The sequence below is a fragment of the Oryzias latipes genome, chromosome 17 (assembly GCF_053564925.1).
Source record: "Oryzias latipes strain Hd-rR chromosome 17, Olatipes_Hd-rR_3.1".
Lineage (NCBI taxonomy): Eukaryota > Metazoa > Chordata > Actinopteri > Beloniformes > Adrianichthyidae > Oryzias > Oryzias latipes.
Genome location: NC_136253.1, coordinates 35477766 through 35496004, shown reverse-complemented (window position 1 = coordinate 35496004; position 18239 = coordinate 35477766). Strand labels below are relative to the sequence as shown.

The window sequence follows — 18239 nt, the reverse complement described above, 5'->3', positions numbered from 1 at the left end:
TGCCCTGGAAGATGCAAATGCCTCATTCTCATTTCACTTTTTTGTTCCAATATCGGTGCAGAACACGGGCACACACGTGCACAGAGTGAAAAAACAACACATCAGTGCAGTTGAAGACTTTATTTGTGACCCAAACATAACACCTTCAGCCCCGTCCTTCCCCTGTAAAACACCAGAATCATGTTCCACCACATTTTCATTACGGTAAATGCATCCATGAAGTGCAAAAGTTCACGTTTATGCTGTAACTCTGAAGAAAAGAGCGCAGATATGGTTATAAATAAACCCCATTAGTGTCTGAATGTTTCACAAAAACTGATCAACTCCCCAGAAACGATGCTGTGCAAAAACCCAACACGCCTGTCTGCGTGTGCGAGGCAGCATTTCACGAACACGATCGCTGTTCAGAGGCTCTCTGTCGTTTAGCGCTGAAAGATTCCCAGACGTCACGACAACCAAAAGAAGGAAACATCTCAGCAGAAGAACGAAGGTCGGCGGCCCCCCCGTGACCTCCACACAGTCCTTCAGTAACGATAAATATGCAAAACGTCGATCAAACCTGTAACATCTGAAGCAGAACTCCCTTCTGTCTGTTCAGCTCAAACATAAAACCTTCACTAAAATATTTACACTTCATTCGGCTTCAGGCGCTCCGAGTGTCCAAAGCTTTAACTAGTTAAAGTGCATTTGACGTCACACAACAGATTCATCGATTCTACACACAAACCGGATTTAGAGAATGGGGGGAGGTACAGAGATGACCCCCCCCCCCCCCCCCTCAGCCGTTTGGAACATGAACTGATGGGTGAAGCAGAGCAAAGTTGGGTCCAGGCAGGAAACTCTCGTCAGTGGTGCTGACATCAGAGGCGGTGGGGGCGGGGTCAGGCGTTGAGCGTGTCGGCCTTGCTGAGGGCGATGGCCAGCTCCAGCTCCTGCTGCTCCTGCAGCCGCAGCCGCCGCAGCCGCTCCTCGCGCTCGCCGTCCCGCTTGGCCCACTCCAGCTGCTGCCTCTCACTTCCAAACTGCAGCAGAGGACCGGAGAACAGGTGAGGGCCGGGTCAGGGCCGGGTGAGCGCCGGGTGAGCGCCGTCACATATCCACAGAGCAGATTTCAAATCAGAGACATGCAAAGCAGACGAGTTTCAGAAACAGCCTCACAAACGGACATGACATGAACAATCACTCTCCTCACAGATTCTCTCTCAGAGGCGGCGTGCCCCGCCTACCGTCACACCTTCACATCCTGGCGGGAAACACACACACAGCTGGAAGCAGCATGCTGGCGTGACGGAGCAACACAAACGTAGGACAACGGCCGGGCGTCCTCTCTGCCCCGCGGCATCAGATTATAGCCTCTGATCCGCTAAACGGGCCGAGGTTTGAACCCCTGTCCGTCCTGCCTACAACTGCAGCTGCCATTCAGACAGACAACAAAGTGATGGGGGGGCATAAAGCGGGCGGGGCCGGCGGGTTCTGTGACGTCTGAGGAGTGAGTGCTGGGAAGGGGGGCAGCACATGCAGACCAGCGGTAAACGGACTTACGGAGCCCAAGCCTGCAGAGGCCACGGGGCTGCCTCTGGACGCCGCAGCCGGACTGCTCCACCCAAGTGCTGTGGAGCAAACGGCCGGTACGGGCTCCGCGGGAATCGAACCGAGCAGTCCTACTGCAGAAGACACACGTCAGGAGTGGCTCTGGGTGATAACATTCAGGAGTTCTCTGAGAAAAACAGTGCACAGGAAGCCCACAGCTGGGGGGACGGGGAGCAGTCAAGCCGGGGAACCGAGGCTTCAAAGGAGGTGTTAACCACATCTCTGAGTAAAGCTCAGTGATGCATTGAAACTCAAACATGCAGAGCGCGGCTGTTCTCTGACACGATGGTACAGCGGGACCCGCCCTGCCCTCTGTAGCCTGCTCATGAACTCGTATCAGACGCGTTTTCCTGAAGCGCGCGCTCGCTCGCCGGCGGCTATCGGGGAGAGTTTGGACGCTCTGGATCTGGTTGGTCAGAGCTCCACAGAGGCGAGCAGGTTGTAGGTCAACAGTTTAGAGCTCGCTGAGAAGGCAGCACGGCTGCTCACTTCTCGTTTCCAGTCGGGGCCCAGCTCCAGAATCAGCTGGATGGCAAACGCTCGACCACGGTCTGTGGGGGCGGAGCAACGAGGAAGACTCGTTTTTTCTCAGGCTGCTGCTTCTGCTTACAGAAAAAGTGCGAAGTCACAGCGGAAAGACGGGGCCTGGGAATGTGCTGAAGGTGTGGAGACACTTCTCACACACGGCGGAAGTGAGATGAGCAAATCAAGAAAACGCTGTCCGTTCACAGAGTGACACCCTCCACACTGAAGCTTCAGCCTCTCTGCTGCTCCCAACGTCAACGTAGAGCGCAGTATTTCTGCAATCTCACAGCTCGCTGAGGAAGCTGCTGCTTCTGCAGCCCTCACTCACGTTACGCAACAGCAGCGACCTTAAAGGGCTGAACGCGTCACGCGCCGCTTCAACAGCTGGAGGAACGGCTTCACACACAGAAATTACCGTAAGGAGGTGCAGGCCTGCTGGGCAAACTCTTCTTTGGCGTGAGGCCGGGAGCATCCGGCTTCTGCTGAAAGAGAGACCAGAACCATCAGAACCACCAGATAAGACACAATCACCCTGGTTTGTGGAGCTCTCCCCCAGACCAGAGTCTCCAACCTTTTTCAGGCCACAGATCGGTTTATGTCGGACATTATTTTCGGCCAAAGTCGGAGTCTGATTTGTTTTCTCTTCCAGTTTCACTTTTCATGGTAAATTTATCTTCATCCTCTGACATTTCTGCAGCTCCTTTAAACTTCTTCTGTTCACTAGATTTCATGTAGGAACCACTCAAACGGGATCTAGATTTTCCCGTAACCATTACTGTCCAAGTGGAAGCTAAAAAAAAAAAGCAGACGCCAACTTCAGCCTCGTTCAACGAACAAAGAAAAAAAAACATTCACTGTAACTGGTATTTTCTGAAGATATAATAATAAAGAAGATTCAGCATCCTGACAGACAGCCAACGGCTGAATACTCTGCATTATTATTATGGGGTGTGGGAACAACCGTCACTATGAATCCATATCTGGAGTAAAGACTCCTGGTTTTTGTTTGGTAAGAGCAGCTTTTATTCTGAAGTGGAAGGATCTTCTTCTCTACCAAAAGAAACTTTCCAAACACTTTTGTTTTTTCTTAGCTTTGCTAGTTTGTGGGTTTCAGTTCAGCAGTCGGAGCATCCGCTTTAAGAACGTGGCGGATGGATTTTTGACCATCCTTCAGAATTACAAATAAAACGGGTCGACACCGGTACCGCTGTTCTTCGGTCTGACGGTTGCAGAGCTTTACCTTTGACATGTGACTGAAGTCGGCAAACCCAGCGCTGCTCCCAGAAAAAGACTTTCCTCTGAAGGGATCCGCCTTCCCAAACACATCTGTGGGAAACAGTTTAGACTTTGGACATGCATCAGGCTCTGAGCTGGGGGGTGGGCAGTGACCCCCCAGTTCTGCAGCAGCAAACACCTCCTGCTTCCAGTCAGCAGAACCCTTTGCAGTTCAGGTTTAAAACGGACAACTCGGCCCAGAACAGTGCCGTGGGGGGAGACCAACAGCTAAAAACGACAATCGCCAGCAGGACGGCACATTGCCAGCGGGCCGCTGTATTTGGCGCCATGAGAAGGCCTCATTCATCGCCGTCTCCACTCGGGTTCACAGTCCCGCCTCTGTGTCAGGACGGTGACGGAGCGTCCATCGGCAGAAACTGAAAACAACTTCTGCAGCAAATGAGGCACAGCGCCTCCTCAGCACAGGTAAATGTGGGGGGGTGGTTGAAGGAGCAACAGTGTCTTCCAGTGAGGAACCAGTCACAGAGTTTCCGTTTGGCTTCTCCAGGCCTCCTGTTTTTCCAGGAGCAGGGGAGTATTTTTAGTAGGCCGGTGGTTAAATGTGAATGCAGGGAACTAAAAATAGGACAAACCACAGGAAAACCTGAAACCTGAGAGTAAAAACTGTTTGACCCCCCAAAGTATTAAGTACTGCGTCACATGGGGCAGCAAAGAACGGGTCTTTGAGATGGATTCCAGGACCAGTTCTGAGTCCAGTAACAGACTCATGAGGAGCGGAAAAGGAGGAGACAAGAGGTGCAGTGTGCTCGCCACGCCACCGCCGTCATGGAACGGGAAAACATCAAACATGGAGGACACAGGGACGGGACACGGAGGAGACATGGAGGAGACATGAGGGGGACATGGAGGAGACATGAGGGGGACATGGAGGAGACATGAGGGGGACACGGAGGAGACATGGAGGAGACATGAGGGGGACATGGAGGAGACATGAGGGGGACATGGAGGAGACATGAGGGGGACACGGAGGAGACATGGAGGAGACATGAGGGGGACATGGAGGAGAATTGGAGGAGACATGAGGGGGACATGGAGGAGACATGAGGGGGACATGGAGGAGACATGGAGGAGACATGAGGGGGACATGGAGGAGAATTGGAGGAGACATGAGGGGGACATGGAGGAGACATGAGGGGGACATGGAGGAGACATGAGGGGGACATGGAGGAGACATGAGGGGGACATGGAGGAGACATGAGGGGGACATGGAGGAGAATTGGAGGAGACATGAGGGGGACAGGGAGGAGACATGAGGGGGACATGGAGGAGACATGAGGGGGACATGGAGGAGACATGAGGGGGACATGGAGGAGACATGGAGCAGACATGAGGGGGACAGGGAGGAGACATGAGGGGGACATGGAGGAGACATGGAGGAGACATGGAGGAGACATGAGGGGGACATGAGGGCGTACCAGAGTCTCTGGGCTTTGGTCCGGTGGAGGAGAAAGGTTCACTGCTGCTGAAGGCGCTCGGCTGAAACAGAGGACAACATCAGGAACCCAAAAGTCACTGGAGTCCAGGAAAACGCTGTTCATCCCTCTGGATACGGAGACATCCTACCTTGAGCGGCGGGACGGGTCTTTTAGCAAACGGGTCCGCAGACCCAAACAGGTCCGACCTGTCCGTCTTAAAAAAGTCTTCGGTTGATGCTCCTTTGAAGGGATCGCTTTCTTTGAAAGGATCGTCTCCAAACGGATCTGGAAAAGGACAAGACCATCATCCAAAGGAGCGCTGACTCAGCAGATAACAGCAAAACCATCAGGAGGACTAGAAACCTTTGAGGAGGTCTGATCTGAAGGGGTCTTCTATCTGGAAGGGGTCTGCTGCGGGTTCTTTGGGGGCGCTGCTGTTGAACATGGCGATCCTCGCCTTGAAAGAGTCGTCCTGAAGAACCTGTCCAGGAGACGCAGCCGATAAGTACAGACTCATGATGTTCTGGAGGAGCATCAAAGAGCTTCAGGAAGTTCTACAGTTTATCTTGACATGACAAATGTATTCACAAAAACATCTAAGGTACAGAATGAAGAGTTTGGGATCAGGGCGTCTCTGACCGGAGCTCGGAGACTCCCGTTCTCCATGAAGCCGTCGCTCAGGTCCGGCAGGTTGCCGAGGTTCCCGCTGCTGATGCTGCTCAAAGCGCTGTTGTACTCCTCGATGGTTTTGGTGATTTCTCTTTGGTTCTCCTGGATCATGGTCAGCTTAGTGCGAGCCTTACACAGAACATAGAAACTCAGAAATGACTTTTTCATGACAGTAAAGATAAAAATCCAGACCGTTTGTCTCCTGTAGCAGAGAACGGGCTGTGAAGGATTTCCTCTAACAAACCAGCCGGACATGGAGGTGAACCAAGCCCCGCCTCCACGCCGCTTCCTCCTGACGTCTGCACTGACCTGGCTGATCTCCCCCTGCGTGCCTTTGAGCGACTTCACGATGGTTTCCAGCTGGATGCGTGTGGAGAGCAGCCTCTGCTCCAGCTGGGCCTCCTCCGCCTGCAGCCGGCTCAGCTCCGACTTGGTGCGGCTCAGCTCGTCCTCCTGAGTGCGGAGCTCCGCCTCCTGGGAGCGGATCTGGCTCTGCATGGATGCGATCTGAAACCACACAAGCCCATCCATCTCTGTTCTTCAGCAGATCCTAACCAGAGTCTGAACCTGAACCCTGACGTCATGGGAGGGGGGCGCCGCTCTTACCAGCTGGCTCTCCTCCTGGCACTTGTGTTTGACGTCATGGAGCATCCCGTCCAGCTTGGAGCGCTGCTGCTCCATCTCCTGCAGTCGACCCCGAGCGTCCCGCTGCTGGGACTCCAGGTCCTGCAGGCCGCTGCTCTCCTGCTCCACGTCGTGCTGCATGCTCTGAAGACGACAACAGACACGCTTCACTGCTGTTCATCAGCACAGCAGCAGCTCCCCGCCGACCCCCCAGCCCCACCTGAACATCCCCGTTTTTCTGCACGAGGGCTTCCTCGCTTTCCTGAATCTGGTGCTCCAGGATGAACTTCTCCCTGTGAGGAAGAGCAAGGAAAGGACATCGATCTGGGTTCAGAGTTCCTTTTTTTCTGTTGTCAGTAGGCACCAAAGATGACAAGCAGACGAGTCAAGTCGAAATTCAAGGTTCACGAGTCTTCAGAGGAGACCTGGGGGCGGGGCCTCACCTCTGCAGATGAGCGATCTCCTTGCTGAGGTCGTCCAGGTCTTTGACGCCCGTCAGTTCCAGCGAGCCCGTTAAGCTTTCCTGAGGCCAGAAACACGGAGACAAAGCTGAAAGACTGGAACGAGAGAACCGCGGGGGGGGGTTTCTAACCAGAGAACAGGTGTGGAAACCCCCCAGAGAGGGAGGACTACAGAACCGACATGAGAAAAAAACAGGACCCAAAGTGCAGAGGTGAGGCCGGTGCGGCGACAGGATCACGCCATCCCATCATTCAATGTCCCTGTTCTCCGGTGTGAGAAAGGGGGGGGGGGGGGGGGGGGGGGGGGAGACGCTCCTTTGTCCGGATCTATACTGGTGTGTGTGTGTTTTGGGGGGGGGGGGGGGGTCATTGTATTCTGTGACTTTCAGACAAACTTTTCTCAGAGTTTAACGTCTGCGCAGACAGCAGTCGGTCTGAAACGGATGCTTCCTGAAGGTCTCTGTCAGAATAAGAGCATGTCACCACAAAGCAGATGACATGAAAGACTCAATCCTCCGTTCATCTTTGATCTCAAAGGATTTTTTTTAACTTCTGGTAGCCTGCACACGTTTCATGACAGATTATTCTTTCCTTAATGGATGCTAAACTCACAGATTTTATTTTTCCTGTTGTAAAGTAATCCAGTTAAATGTTAAAGTTTTTTCTGCTAAATACAGTATTTATTGTGGTTAAAGTGTAACATAACACCAGGAATTGAGCAGGCGCTGAAATGCAGGTTTTTCTTTTTCACTTTGTGCTTCACAGAATAACACGGAACAACGCTGCCACCTTCAGTCAAAGAGTGGAACTACTCTCTATCTGCATCTGCTGACCCAAATCCTGGTCTCACAGAAGACAGAAAACCCGAAAAGTTCTGTTGGACGGGACAGGAGAAAGCTCAAAAAGCAAAAGCTTAAACCCGGGAACCGACGTTAGCAAAGGTGACCATGAAGGAAGGTTCTGCAGCAGGAACCCTGAGAGGCAGAATACGGCTGGCTGACAGATACGGGACGACTCACGAGGTCCATGGAGGATTCGGTTCTTTCTGAAGGGGGGATCATGTCTGGAGTCAGACTGGAGGGGGGGTCTATGCCTTTGGTGCTCTTCTGATGGATCAGGTGCATGGCCAAACAGAACTGCTCCCGGGTCAGCTTCCCCGTGTGCTTTGTGTCGGCAAGTCCCCTGAAAGAAAAAACAGGAGGGAATCGGGTTTATGCTCCTCCATTTACATGCTCTGCTGTTGGAGACTCTCCGTTTCAGGGTCCTAGTCGGGATTTCCAGGTCTGGGTGGGTCAAAGGTCAAAGACAAAAACATAGAAAACCATCAACACTTTTGTGGAAAAGCAATGATTAAAAGCGTCCACAAGGTGGAGCGAACAAACCAAAATGGGTTTGGATGACAAACAAGGCCCGGTCAACGGAGTCCAGCCTTCTCTCTGCCGACACGACCTCCTCTGCCATGTGCTTTACCTTTGACATCTGTACGGACGTTTGATTGTAGAAAAACTTGACAGAAATGTCCAATCAGCTGGAAAAGCTGACGGTAGCTCAGCTGACCCACCATGGGTCTCAGCTGACCCACCATGGGTCTCAGCTGACCCACCATGGGTCTCAGCTGCAGCTGTGGATGAGAATATGTTCCTCAGCTGGACAGAACCTGCTTCTTGGATCGGCTAAGACCACTAAAACCACTAAAACTGAAACTTTCCTGCATTTTCATTCTAAAAGTTCTCTTTATCTTCTATGTTTGTGAAAATATTCACATAACATCAGAACCGCGGATGATTTCTGTCTGTCTTGTATTTTGAAAACCCTTTTAGGAACTGTACACAAGGGCAGGAGGCTGCATTTTAATCTGAAAACATTACATTTATCTCTGTTGTTTGCACATTTTCTGAAAAGTTTTTTTTAAGATACACTTGGTATTTGGAAAATAGACAGAGAACCCGACATTTCACAGTAAAATGAAAATGTTTCTGCTTGGATTGTGATATTTTGTGACTATAGGTGGAGTTTGTTAAAACTTTATGGCAGAAAAATAGACAAATGGCATCCAGAGGGGGAAAAGCATGCAAGAGGTGTAAGGAATATTATAAGTCCCATTGGGCGGCCGTGGTGCAGCGGTAGGGCGGTCGACCCATGATCGTAAGATTGCAGGTTCGATTGCACTCCCATGAGTGAAAGTGTCCTTGGGCCAGACACTGAACCCCACCTTGCCTCTGGTGGGAGGTTGGCGCCAGTGTTTGGCAGCGGAGCCGCCACCAGTGTGTGAATGTGTGTGTGAATGTGTGTGTAAATGTGTGTGTGACCGTAAAGCGCTTTGGGCCTTTGAAAGAGGGCAGAAAGCGCTATATAAGTATATAAGTATATGCCATTTACCAAACAGAAACCACAGAAGACCCTCTCTTCACTAGAAAGCAGAAAACTCACCTTTTCTGACTACATTTTCAGGTTAAAATTTTAAACTGTTTATTTTTTCACTCCGTCCCCATTTTTACAGCGACAAACGAAGAAAACAGATTATTTCTATTAAAAGTCTGCATTCATATTTAGGGGGGAATATAGAAGAAATTGATTGCGATCGTGGCTGCATCGGCGCTAAAACCGACATGTGACCTCACCATATCTGAGCCAGCATGGTCTGGGAGAGCGTGGACTGCATGAAGATCTCGATGACGTCCCCCCCGGTGACGAGGCCGTCGTTGTCCGTGTCCGTCTTCTTAAAAAGGTCCTCGTACCTGGCCCTGTCGGCCGCGGGAACCGCCCACTTCACCTCTGGCTGGAGGACAAAGCCACAGCAGACATCAATGCTCAGTACGTCCCAGACACGCCCATCACGCCATGATGCGAGACAACGTATAGATCAGAAAAATATGCCAGCATTTTACTCTGAAATCAAACTGTTTTCCTGACAAATGGTTTCGGTTTCGGTTCCTGTTTGTTTTAGAACTGACACAAATGATGCTGCTGGAAAATGAATGAAAGCGCTTCAGCGGCTTCCTCCATGCAGATCTGCTCCTGGGGTGTTTTATGGGCTGTTGCTGAAATACCCAGACATTCAACTCCCTCCACAGATTCTCTATGGGATGGAGGTTCACCCTGGAAATGCTTTTTACGTAGCCACTCCTTGGTTGCCATGGCAATGTCTTTGGGATCATTGTGATGCTGAAAGACCCACACATTTTTCATCTTCACTGCTTTCACTGTCGAAAGGAGGTTTTGGTCAAAAACATCTCCATCCATGGTTCCATTCATCCTGTCCTTCACACGGATCCGTCGTCCTGTTACCTTTTACAGAAAAGCAGCTCCAAACCATGATGGTTCCACCCCCATGCTCCACAGTGGCTACGGTGGTGGTGTTCTTTCAAACACGATGAGTGGTGTTTATGACCATCTCACATGACCATCTCTCAATCATCCAGCTGGCCTCTGGAGAACTTGGATAAGTCTGGACATATTCTGGACCTGTGGAGTTGTGCAGAACGTTGTGTGCCACTTTGTTACTGTGGTCCCAGTGTCCTTCAGGGGGGGTATTCCAGAAAGCAGGTTATGCTAGCTCCCACGGTAAGTTTGAGGCTAAGGAAGTTGATAACCTCAGCTTTCGGTTCCAGAAACAGAGGTATGTTTCAGGGTATGTCAAGTTGCCATAGCAACTCATGCTCTGAACCTAACCTGGTCTGGAGCAGGTTTAGTTGAAGGTTAGTTTGTTTACAGAGAGGTGAAGCAGCATGGCGTGTCCATTTGAAGATGATTTAGTGGATGAAGAAGCTCAGATAATACTTTTTCCACCGTGAGAGGGTGATAAGACCACATATGGATGTTGGAAAGATAAACTTTTTACTTTGATCTAATTTAATTATTTGCTTCAGTTAAGATAAATAATTTTTTTATTCAGTCAGCTTAAAAATAACACGTAGTTATCAGACATTTATTTTACTTTCATTCAAATTAATTCAATTCAGTAGGTGCAACTTTGGTGCTGCTGTTAGATCGGCACCGCAAGGGATTGTGGGATACCATTCCCTTTGCCTGTCTGGACGGATTTGGGTTTAAGTGTGGCTTTTTTTAGTTGTTTAGCTGTTTTACTGTGTTTTGCCGAGTTATTTTGTCCAACTATGTTTAATTCTTTCTGCACCATGAGTGAGAGGGAGGGAGAGGATGATGAGTTTATATAGCAACCCTACTGTATGGTATAATAATGATAAATTCAGCGATATGGTATATGGTTATTTGACTCAAATCCATTTTGTTTCATTCATTTTTTTGTTATAAAAATAAGAATATCTCCAGCCTCAAACGTAGACATATGAGAGTTCAAGAAGTACAATAAATTAAGATGGAAAAACATTTACCGTAATTGAATTGGAGTAAAATTACATTTAGTTAGATAAATATGTAAATTTGAGTTGTATAAACAATTATTGAGTTTGATAGACGTAAGAAATTAGGTTGAAAAAAATAACTAATTTACTTGTTACCAATTGAATTAATTTAAGTTAGATAATTTATATAAACATGCATCGCAATGAAAATAGAAATGAGATAGAAACTCGTGCGTTTACTTTGTCTGTTCTTTTTCTCCAAACAGAAACTCTTTCTTTTGATGATGCAGCTGTGTTACTTTTTTGATGGACCTATAATCTTCATTAGCCGACATTAAAATCTCAGACTCCGTCTCACTAAAGTATAGCGCTCTCTTTTTTTCTCCACGCGTTTCCATGGTGACTCCAGAAATCGGCGATCTATTGAGAATGTCTTTATGTACCTGCTGTGCACGTGCATTAACCCAGGGTTACCAAGTGGAGCGTAATTACACCAACTCATACCCGGTCTTTTGGAACCGACATACCCAGAGTAAGCAAGTTCAGGCGGATTTCAGCCAGAGTTCAGGCTTAAAGTCAGGCTAGTTTAAACGGGTCTTCTGGAATACCCCCCCAGATCATCAATCAGTTCTCCAGGTTTCCTTTCTACAATCCTGTCCCGGGTGTCCTCTGACAGCTCTTTGGTCATGGCGGAGAAGAGCAGCCTGACTGATTAAGGGTGTGGACGGGTGTTTTTCATGCAAACAACCAGCTCCAACAGGTTGAGGATAGAAAAGCTGTCTTTAAAAGAAGTTACAGGCCTGCGACAGAATTCCTGTTTGTTTGTAGGAGATAAATGTTTATTTTCCATCAAACAAAAAGAAATTCTGCAAAACTCAAACGACCTCCTTTCCCGGATTCGGTCTTTTTGACGTGCAGCTTTTCTTTCCTTTCAAGGAAGTGTTTTTTTTTTCCAGAAGGTGAGACGAACAGAAGCTTCTCAGCAATGTGGATAAACTGGTTTTCCTGTTTGTGAAGCGTCAGACTACAAACTGGCAGTTCTGCAAAAGTCTACAAGCTGCTCCGGAAGAACCGGTTCCAGCTGGAGAACGGCCAAGGAAAACAAACGCTCATCCCACAAGTTTCAGGCTCATATTAGGAAAATGACCCAAATATATTGATATTTTTAGCTGAACTGAATTAACTACAAACAGAGTGAAGTATGAGCCGCGGGCAGAAAGTCCAGGAAATCCCGTTTCTCCCTCCTTCACCTGCTGCATAGTTCAGTGGAGAAACAGAGACGGTTTTCACAGCATCTGCTTTACAAATGCTGAGTTTAGAAAGGACTTAAAACAAAGGTTTTGCATTTAAGTGAGCAAATAAAAGCTGATATTTTTATTTGGTTTGGATTTAAAAAAGTGACACAAGAATCTTCCGGGGAGCAGAAGGCGACTGACCTCTGAGCTGGACTTGAAGGAGGGTTTTGGTGACAGTTTGGCGGCGCTGGCGCTGGCAGGAGCTGGAGAGGAGCTCAGCAGCGTCTCCTTCAGAGTCACCGGGCTCGACAGCAGACCCGAAAGCGAGGGCAGCACCGCCACGGCGCCCGGGAGCGCCATGGCCGACTTCTTCCTCTTAGAAGGCGGGATGAGGTTGGCGGGTAAGCTGGCTGGAACGGCCTCCTTCTCCATGGCTCGGTACACGAGATGCATGGCCTGCCAAAGTGCAGAACCGTCAGCGAGCAAACACTTTTCAATCCACCTCATCAACGTAAGAGGAAAGGAACATCCGCCTCACCACGATGAACTCCTCCTTGTCCAAATGTCCATCTTTGTCCACGTCACTGAGGTCCCAGATCTACAGAGCAGACATTCGGTCACAGAGACCCCCCAAGGCTGAAGCAGCCGCTCCACATCACTGAGAACTGTACCTTTCCCAGCACATCCAGAGGGAGCTTGGAGTTAATCAAAACGGGTCGGACTTTGTCTCCGGACAGAAGACCCTGAACCGGCGACAGACTCTCAAATATTCCCTCAAACTTCCCCTTTTCATCCGGCTGTTATGGAGGGAGAAGACAGAGGTGAGACGCTCGCAGTCGCACACCCAGACCACATGAAACCTCGCCACTCACTCTGATGGCCCACTGAGGGTCGGACGCCAACGTAGAGCTCCGGGTCAACGGACTGCTGGTATCGCTCTGTGATCACACAACCACATGAAGAACCGACGGCTGCGACCAGAGAACCGGGTTAGAGCGGCAAACACTTACGAATTTAGGCACCGCTGCACTCTGGCTGAGGTTGCTCAGGCTGACATCATTTCCTGCCTGGGCCGACGCCACAAGCCTCAAAGCGATGAAGAAACCCTGGGAACGGAGGACGGTAGAGAGCATCAGCGTCACGCACGTCTACCACAGGGTCGGCACGTCTACCGCCGGGTCGGCACGTCTACCGCCGGGTCGGCACGTCTACCGCCGGGTCGGCACGTCTACCGCCGGGTCGGCTTTACCTTCTTATCCAAAAAGCCTTTCCGATCCGAATCGGCCAAATCCCAAATCTGAAGAGGAGAGAAGACGAGGTTAGAGGGGCCTCGCCAAGTCCAGGAGGGTTTGGGCTGAACCAAACACGCGTGGGACCTACTTTTCCCAGGGTGCTGTCTGGCAGGCCGGACTTCTTCAGAAACTGTGCCGCCTCGGCTGCAGATATTTTCCCCGTGTTTCCCGGGTCCAACTAGGCGGGAAAGAACCGACGGGTCTTCATTAGTTCAACAGAAGATGGGATCAAACAGGAAAGGAGTGAAGTGAAAACTTTACCTGTCGGTAGTAAAGTTCATACGCGGCGTTTCCATTTGACATCTGGAAAAGAGAAAACACCTGAGAAACGTGACATCATCAACAGGAAACCGCCAGGTGCTGGACGTGAAGACGGGACAACGTCACAACATTACGGTCTCATCCTTTACGCTTTTTTGAAGCGTCCCATCAGCCGCTAACAGACGTGACCCCCCCCCCCTTAATACTTCATCAGGTCAGGTACAGGGACGTTCAGGTGAACGCCACCAAAAAGAACGCCTGCATTTAATCAACTGATGGAAATGAAACAAGGTGGAGGTGGAAAATGACAGAAAACAACACAAACGTGAGAAAAACAACACAAATATGAGGTAAAACAACACAAATGTGAGAAAAACAACACAAATGTGAGAAAAACAACACCTGGGACTCACGTTAAAGACTGATGTGATGGTTCATGTGTTCATTCACACAACAACAAAAAACCCTCAAACAGAAGCAACTACACCACCAACAAACACAACACACATTACGTCAGCATCACTCAGACTTAACTGCCTCGCGCGAACGTGTCGGTAACGCGAAGATGATCCGGTAACGTTCGTCTGGTTTGTTAGCTGAAGTGATTTCGTTACTTCGATACTTCGTTACTTCGCTCGTTGACCGAGGGAAATCAGGAAAACTTTCCAAACTGGACGAACTTTGACCCAAACCGACGTGTTTTCGTTCCGGCCTCCGCAGTGAACCGGTGACGCGGGAAACCTGCAAACCTCCGTCTGAACTTCCACTTTTGGGACTTTTTCCCTCTTCTTACCTGGCTGACAGACAGCAGCTCCGCCATCTTTCCTGCTGTTCCGGAAGCGTCCGGAGGAAGACACCAATGAGTTATATCGCCAGAGGAGACACGCCCGCTTGGGAAGTCTTTTTTTGAAAAACTTTATTAACAAATATTGCACTTACAAAATACCAAATACAAAACTCCTCACTGTGTGCAAAATACAATTTGCACGTTCGCCAGATAATGGAACAAAAATTAAAAAAAAAAAAAACATAATAATAACTATGTAAAACAGGTTAAGCATAAATTAACTATGTATATTTTCTCTGCATTATGTCTCTCTTGTGTAAAATATTCAAAAATGATATTCCCACAGAATAATCTATGATCTTCACATAGATGAGTTCTTATAAAATGTATCAAATCTTTCCAAAATACTTGAGTGAAGGAGCAAAACCCCAAAAAGTTGAGGCACTGTTTATGGTGAGGAATGACAAAATGAACAGTTTATGTCCAGATCTTTTTATAAACTTGGTAAAGAAATGTTTCACTGGATAAAATTTATGAGGAATTCTGAAAGAAATTTCTTTAATTTTATTGGTGATAAAATATTTTGGGGCAGGGACCAAACCTTTTCCCACTGAATTCTACAGCCAAACCTAATCCGGTATAAGATAAGACATATACCGAGCCAAGAGATCGGTAGACGATGCTGTAAACATGGCCCTCAACTTCATCCTCCAGCATCTGGACTCTCCAGGATCCTGTTTGTTGACTTCAGCTCTGCCTTCAACACAATAGTTCCATCCCTGCTCCATTACAAACTCTCCCAGCTGAATGTGTCTGACTCCACCTGCATGTGGATCACAGACTACCTTACAGACAGACAGCAGCAGTAGCCTCATGAGGCTGGGGAAGCTCGTCTCAGATACCCAGATCCCCCCAGGGCTGTGTCCTTTCACCCCTGTTATTCTCCCTGTACACAAACAGCTGCACAGCTGGTCACCTGTCTGTCAAACTCCTGAAGTTTGCTGACGACACCACACTCATCGGCCTCATCTCTGACGGAGATGAGTCGGCCTACAGGAGTGAAATAGCCAGGCTGGTGTCATAGTGCAGCGCTAACAACCTGGAGCTTAATGCTCTGAAGACAGTGGAGATGACAGTGGACTTCAGGAAGGCCCCAGCCCCCCTCCCCCCTGTCATCCTCTGTGACTCCCCGGTGACCTCTGTGGAGTCCTTCTGCTTCCTGGGAACCATCATCAGCCAGGACCTCAAGTGGGAGCAGAACATCAGCTCCATCACTAAGAAGGTCCAGCAGAGGATGTACTTCCTGAGGCAGCTGAAGAAGTTTCACCTCCCTGAAAAGATGCTGGTAGACTTCTACGATGCCATCATTGAATCCACCCTCACGTCCTCCATCACAGTCTGGTTCGCTGCGGCCACGGCCAGAGACAAGGCCAAGCTGCAGCGCCTCATCCACTCAGCGGAGAAGGTGATCGGCTGCCACCTCCCGTCTCTCCAGGAGCTGCACATCTCCAGGACCCGGAGGCGGGCAGCCAGGATTGTAGCCGACCCCTCTCATCCAGGTCATGAACTCTTTCGGCCCCTCCCCTCTGGAAAGAGGCTCCGGTCCATCAGGAGCAGGACCTCTTCCCCACTGCAGTCAGCCTGCTGAACAGTACCCCAACTCCCCCAGCTGACCCCCCCCCCCCCCCACCACCACCACCACCAAAGGACTATCACTGCCTCTTACAGGCCCCACCATCCCAGCCCACCTGCGCTCCCACTTTACTCCACTGTAGTCTGTTGTTGTTAACTTAATTTTTAACTTATTCTTAATTGCACTCTCTGTATGTTATACTGTTTGCACTTTCATTTTCTCATCTGAGATGCACCACCTGCCAACACCAAGTCAAATTCCTCATTCTGTAAAGTGCCCTCTACTGAACCTGGCAATAAAGCTTTTTCTGATTCTGATATATATATATATATATATATATATATATATATATATATATAAGGTTGACTGTTTCTCTTATTTAACAACAACAAATGATTTGTATATATATATATATATATATATATATATACATATATATATATATATATATATATATATATATATATATATATATATATATATATATATATACATATATATATATATATATATATATATATATATATATATATATATATATATATACATACATACATATATATATATATATATATATATATATATATATATATATATATATATATATATATATATATATATATATATATATATATATATATATATATATATATACAAATCATTTGTTGTTGTTAAATAAGAGAAACAGTCAACCTTAAAAGCTCAAACTTTAATGAATAATTCCATAGTTGCAGGACTTATTACAAATAAAAAAAATTATTACAAAGAATTTTAAAAACAATTTTTAAACATGTAGAAGTTTTAGACCTCTGTGATATGTAATTTAAATTATTTAGAAAAGCCCAACAATAAGTCAATAATGAGTCAATAATGATAATAAATGATAACAATTAATTTAATAATAAGTCAATGATAATACATAATAATAATAAATCAATAATAAGTCAACAATAAGTCCAAAACTCAACAACAGATTTACCCTAAAAAAAAAAGAGAAACAATAGATTTACTGATTCATGTTAGTGATCAGTTTGTGTAACACAGATGTTATGGTGTCGGGTTTCAAGCTAACAGCCTCTCATCAAAATGTGTTTCCTCAAATGTTCTGAACATATCCAGACTGTATTACTAGTTGGTACCACAGTGATCCATCTGGGTTAACTCTTTTTATTGCTAAGATCCACTTTTTCCTAAAGTCTGAATCCATTGGAAACCTGCAAGAAAAGTTCAGTCTCTGAGTCAGAAATGCATAAATCTATATTATTATAATAGTCTAGTCCTAGTATGCTGTATACAGGTTTAACACAGTAAAGTTTACATTTATGTCGACAGCAAATTATACGTACATCATGCAGCAGCATGTTGATAACAGCCCTGCAGCATCATACATGTCAACATGTGTTCTATTAATGAAGCCCCTGCAGTATTAAAAGAAAAGAATTATAGTACTTACCTGTCAAACCTTATGCCTTCCTCCTTCCTGGACTCATTTCTCTGATTTTGGCAGTAGAAACCCGCACAATGAACTGGCATTTTGCCAAAAATGTGTTCACATGCTGAACTGCAGCAGCGACTTGACCTCACCAAGATGGCGGTGCTCTCCTCCCATGAGGAACCACGTGATGTCTCCTCTAGCAATAGAACTCATTGGAAGACACGCACGCCCAAACCGGGGGCTTCCGGTCTTAAGAACACCCCCAATTGCCCTCTGCGAGGAGGGGGGTGGGGTGGGGTGTGCGGGTCATCAGGTCAGTACGGGTCACGCTGGGCGGATCTCCATCAGGTAAACTGTTGGTGGATGTGAGCTGATCCTGGAGTACCAACACCTCAGTCTGCTGGTGACCTTAAACCAGCGTTTGATCCCCAGGGGCCGCGCTGGGCGTTGTCCAGTGTGGGCCCTCTGGCAAGACCCACTATAAAGCCACTAGGGGGCCTGAGTGAGGGTCTCCCTGTGCCGGTCCCCAGCCCGGATACAATACAGGGTTGTATCAGGAAGGGCATCCGGCGTAAAAACTCTAAGAAACCGCCTGTGTGACTCGGTGAAAGCTGATTGGCTGAGGGTTTGTGCTGAAGACTGCTGGTGACCTTCTACATCCCAGCATGGAAGGTTTCCTAATGTTCTAGGATAG

General features: G+C 48.0%; 1 protein-coding gene across 10 annotated transcripts; it reads right to left on the bottom strand.

The window, feature by feature from the left end:
* Positions 1-105: 105 nt before the first annotated feature.
* eps15l1b (epidermal growth factor receptor pathway substrate 15-like 1b) lies at positions 106-14600 on the bottom strand. Of its 10 annotated transcripts, none has more exons than XM_023965453.2 (23): positions 14484-14600; positions 13691-13732; positions 13518-13607; positions 13387-13434; positions 13148-13243; positions 13010-13075; positions 12809-12934; positions 12676-12735; positions 12339-12593; positions 9202-9359; positions 7600-7762; positions 6563-6642; positions 6340-6412; positions 6102-6263; positions 5805-6002; positions 5466-5624; positions 5190-5307; positions 4975-5111; positions 4827-4887; positions 3356-3441; positions 2531-2597; positions 1543-1661; positions 106-1022 (listed from the first exon to the last, which is right to left on the bottom strand). In XM_023965453.2, the coding sequence occupies exons 1-23, from the start codon at positions 14508-14510 to the stop codon at positions 882-884; spliced, it is 2532 nt and encodes an 843-aa protein (XP_023821221.1). In that variant the 5' UTR covers positions 14511-14600; the 3' UTR covers positions 106-881. The 10 variants fall into 10 exon arrangements, with proteins under 10 accessions (XP_023821221.1, XP_023821222.1, XP_023821223.1 ...); XM_023965454.2 differs by having other exon boundaries at positions 1543-1664; positions 2531-2594; XM_023965455.2 differs by having other exon boundaries at positions 2531-2594.
* Positions 14601-18239: the final 3639 nt, after the last annotated feature.

Coding starts and splice junctions, on each gene's coding strand:
- eps15l1b (XM_023965451.2), bottom strand. CDS start 14,510: ATGGCGGAGCTGCTGTCTGTCAGCCAG. Junction 6,264..6,339: donor AGAAAAACGGGGATGTTCAG/GTGGGGCTGGGG, acceptor TGTCGTCTTCAG/AGCATGCAGCACGACGTGGA. Junction 1,665..2,530: donor CAGGCCTGCACCTCCTTACG/GTAATTTCTGTG, acceptor TGTCTTCTGCAG/TAGGACTGCTCGGTTCGATT.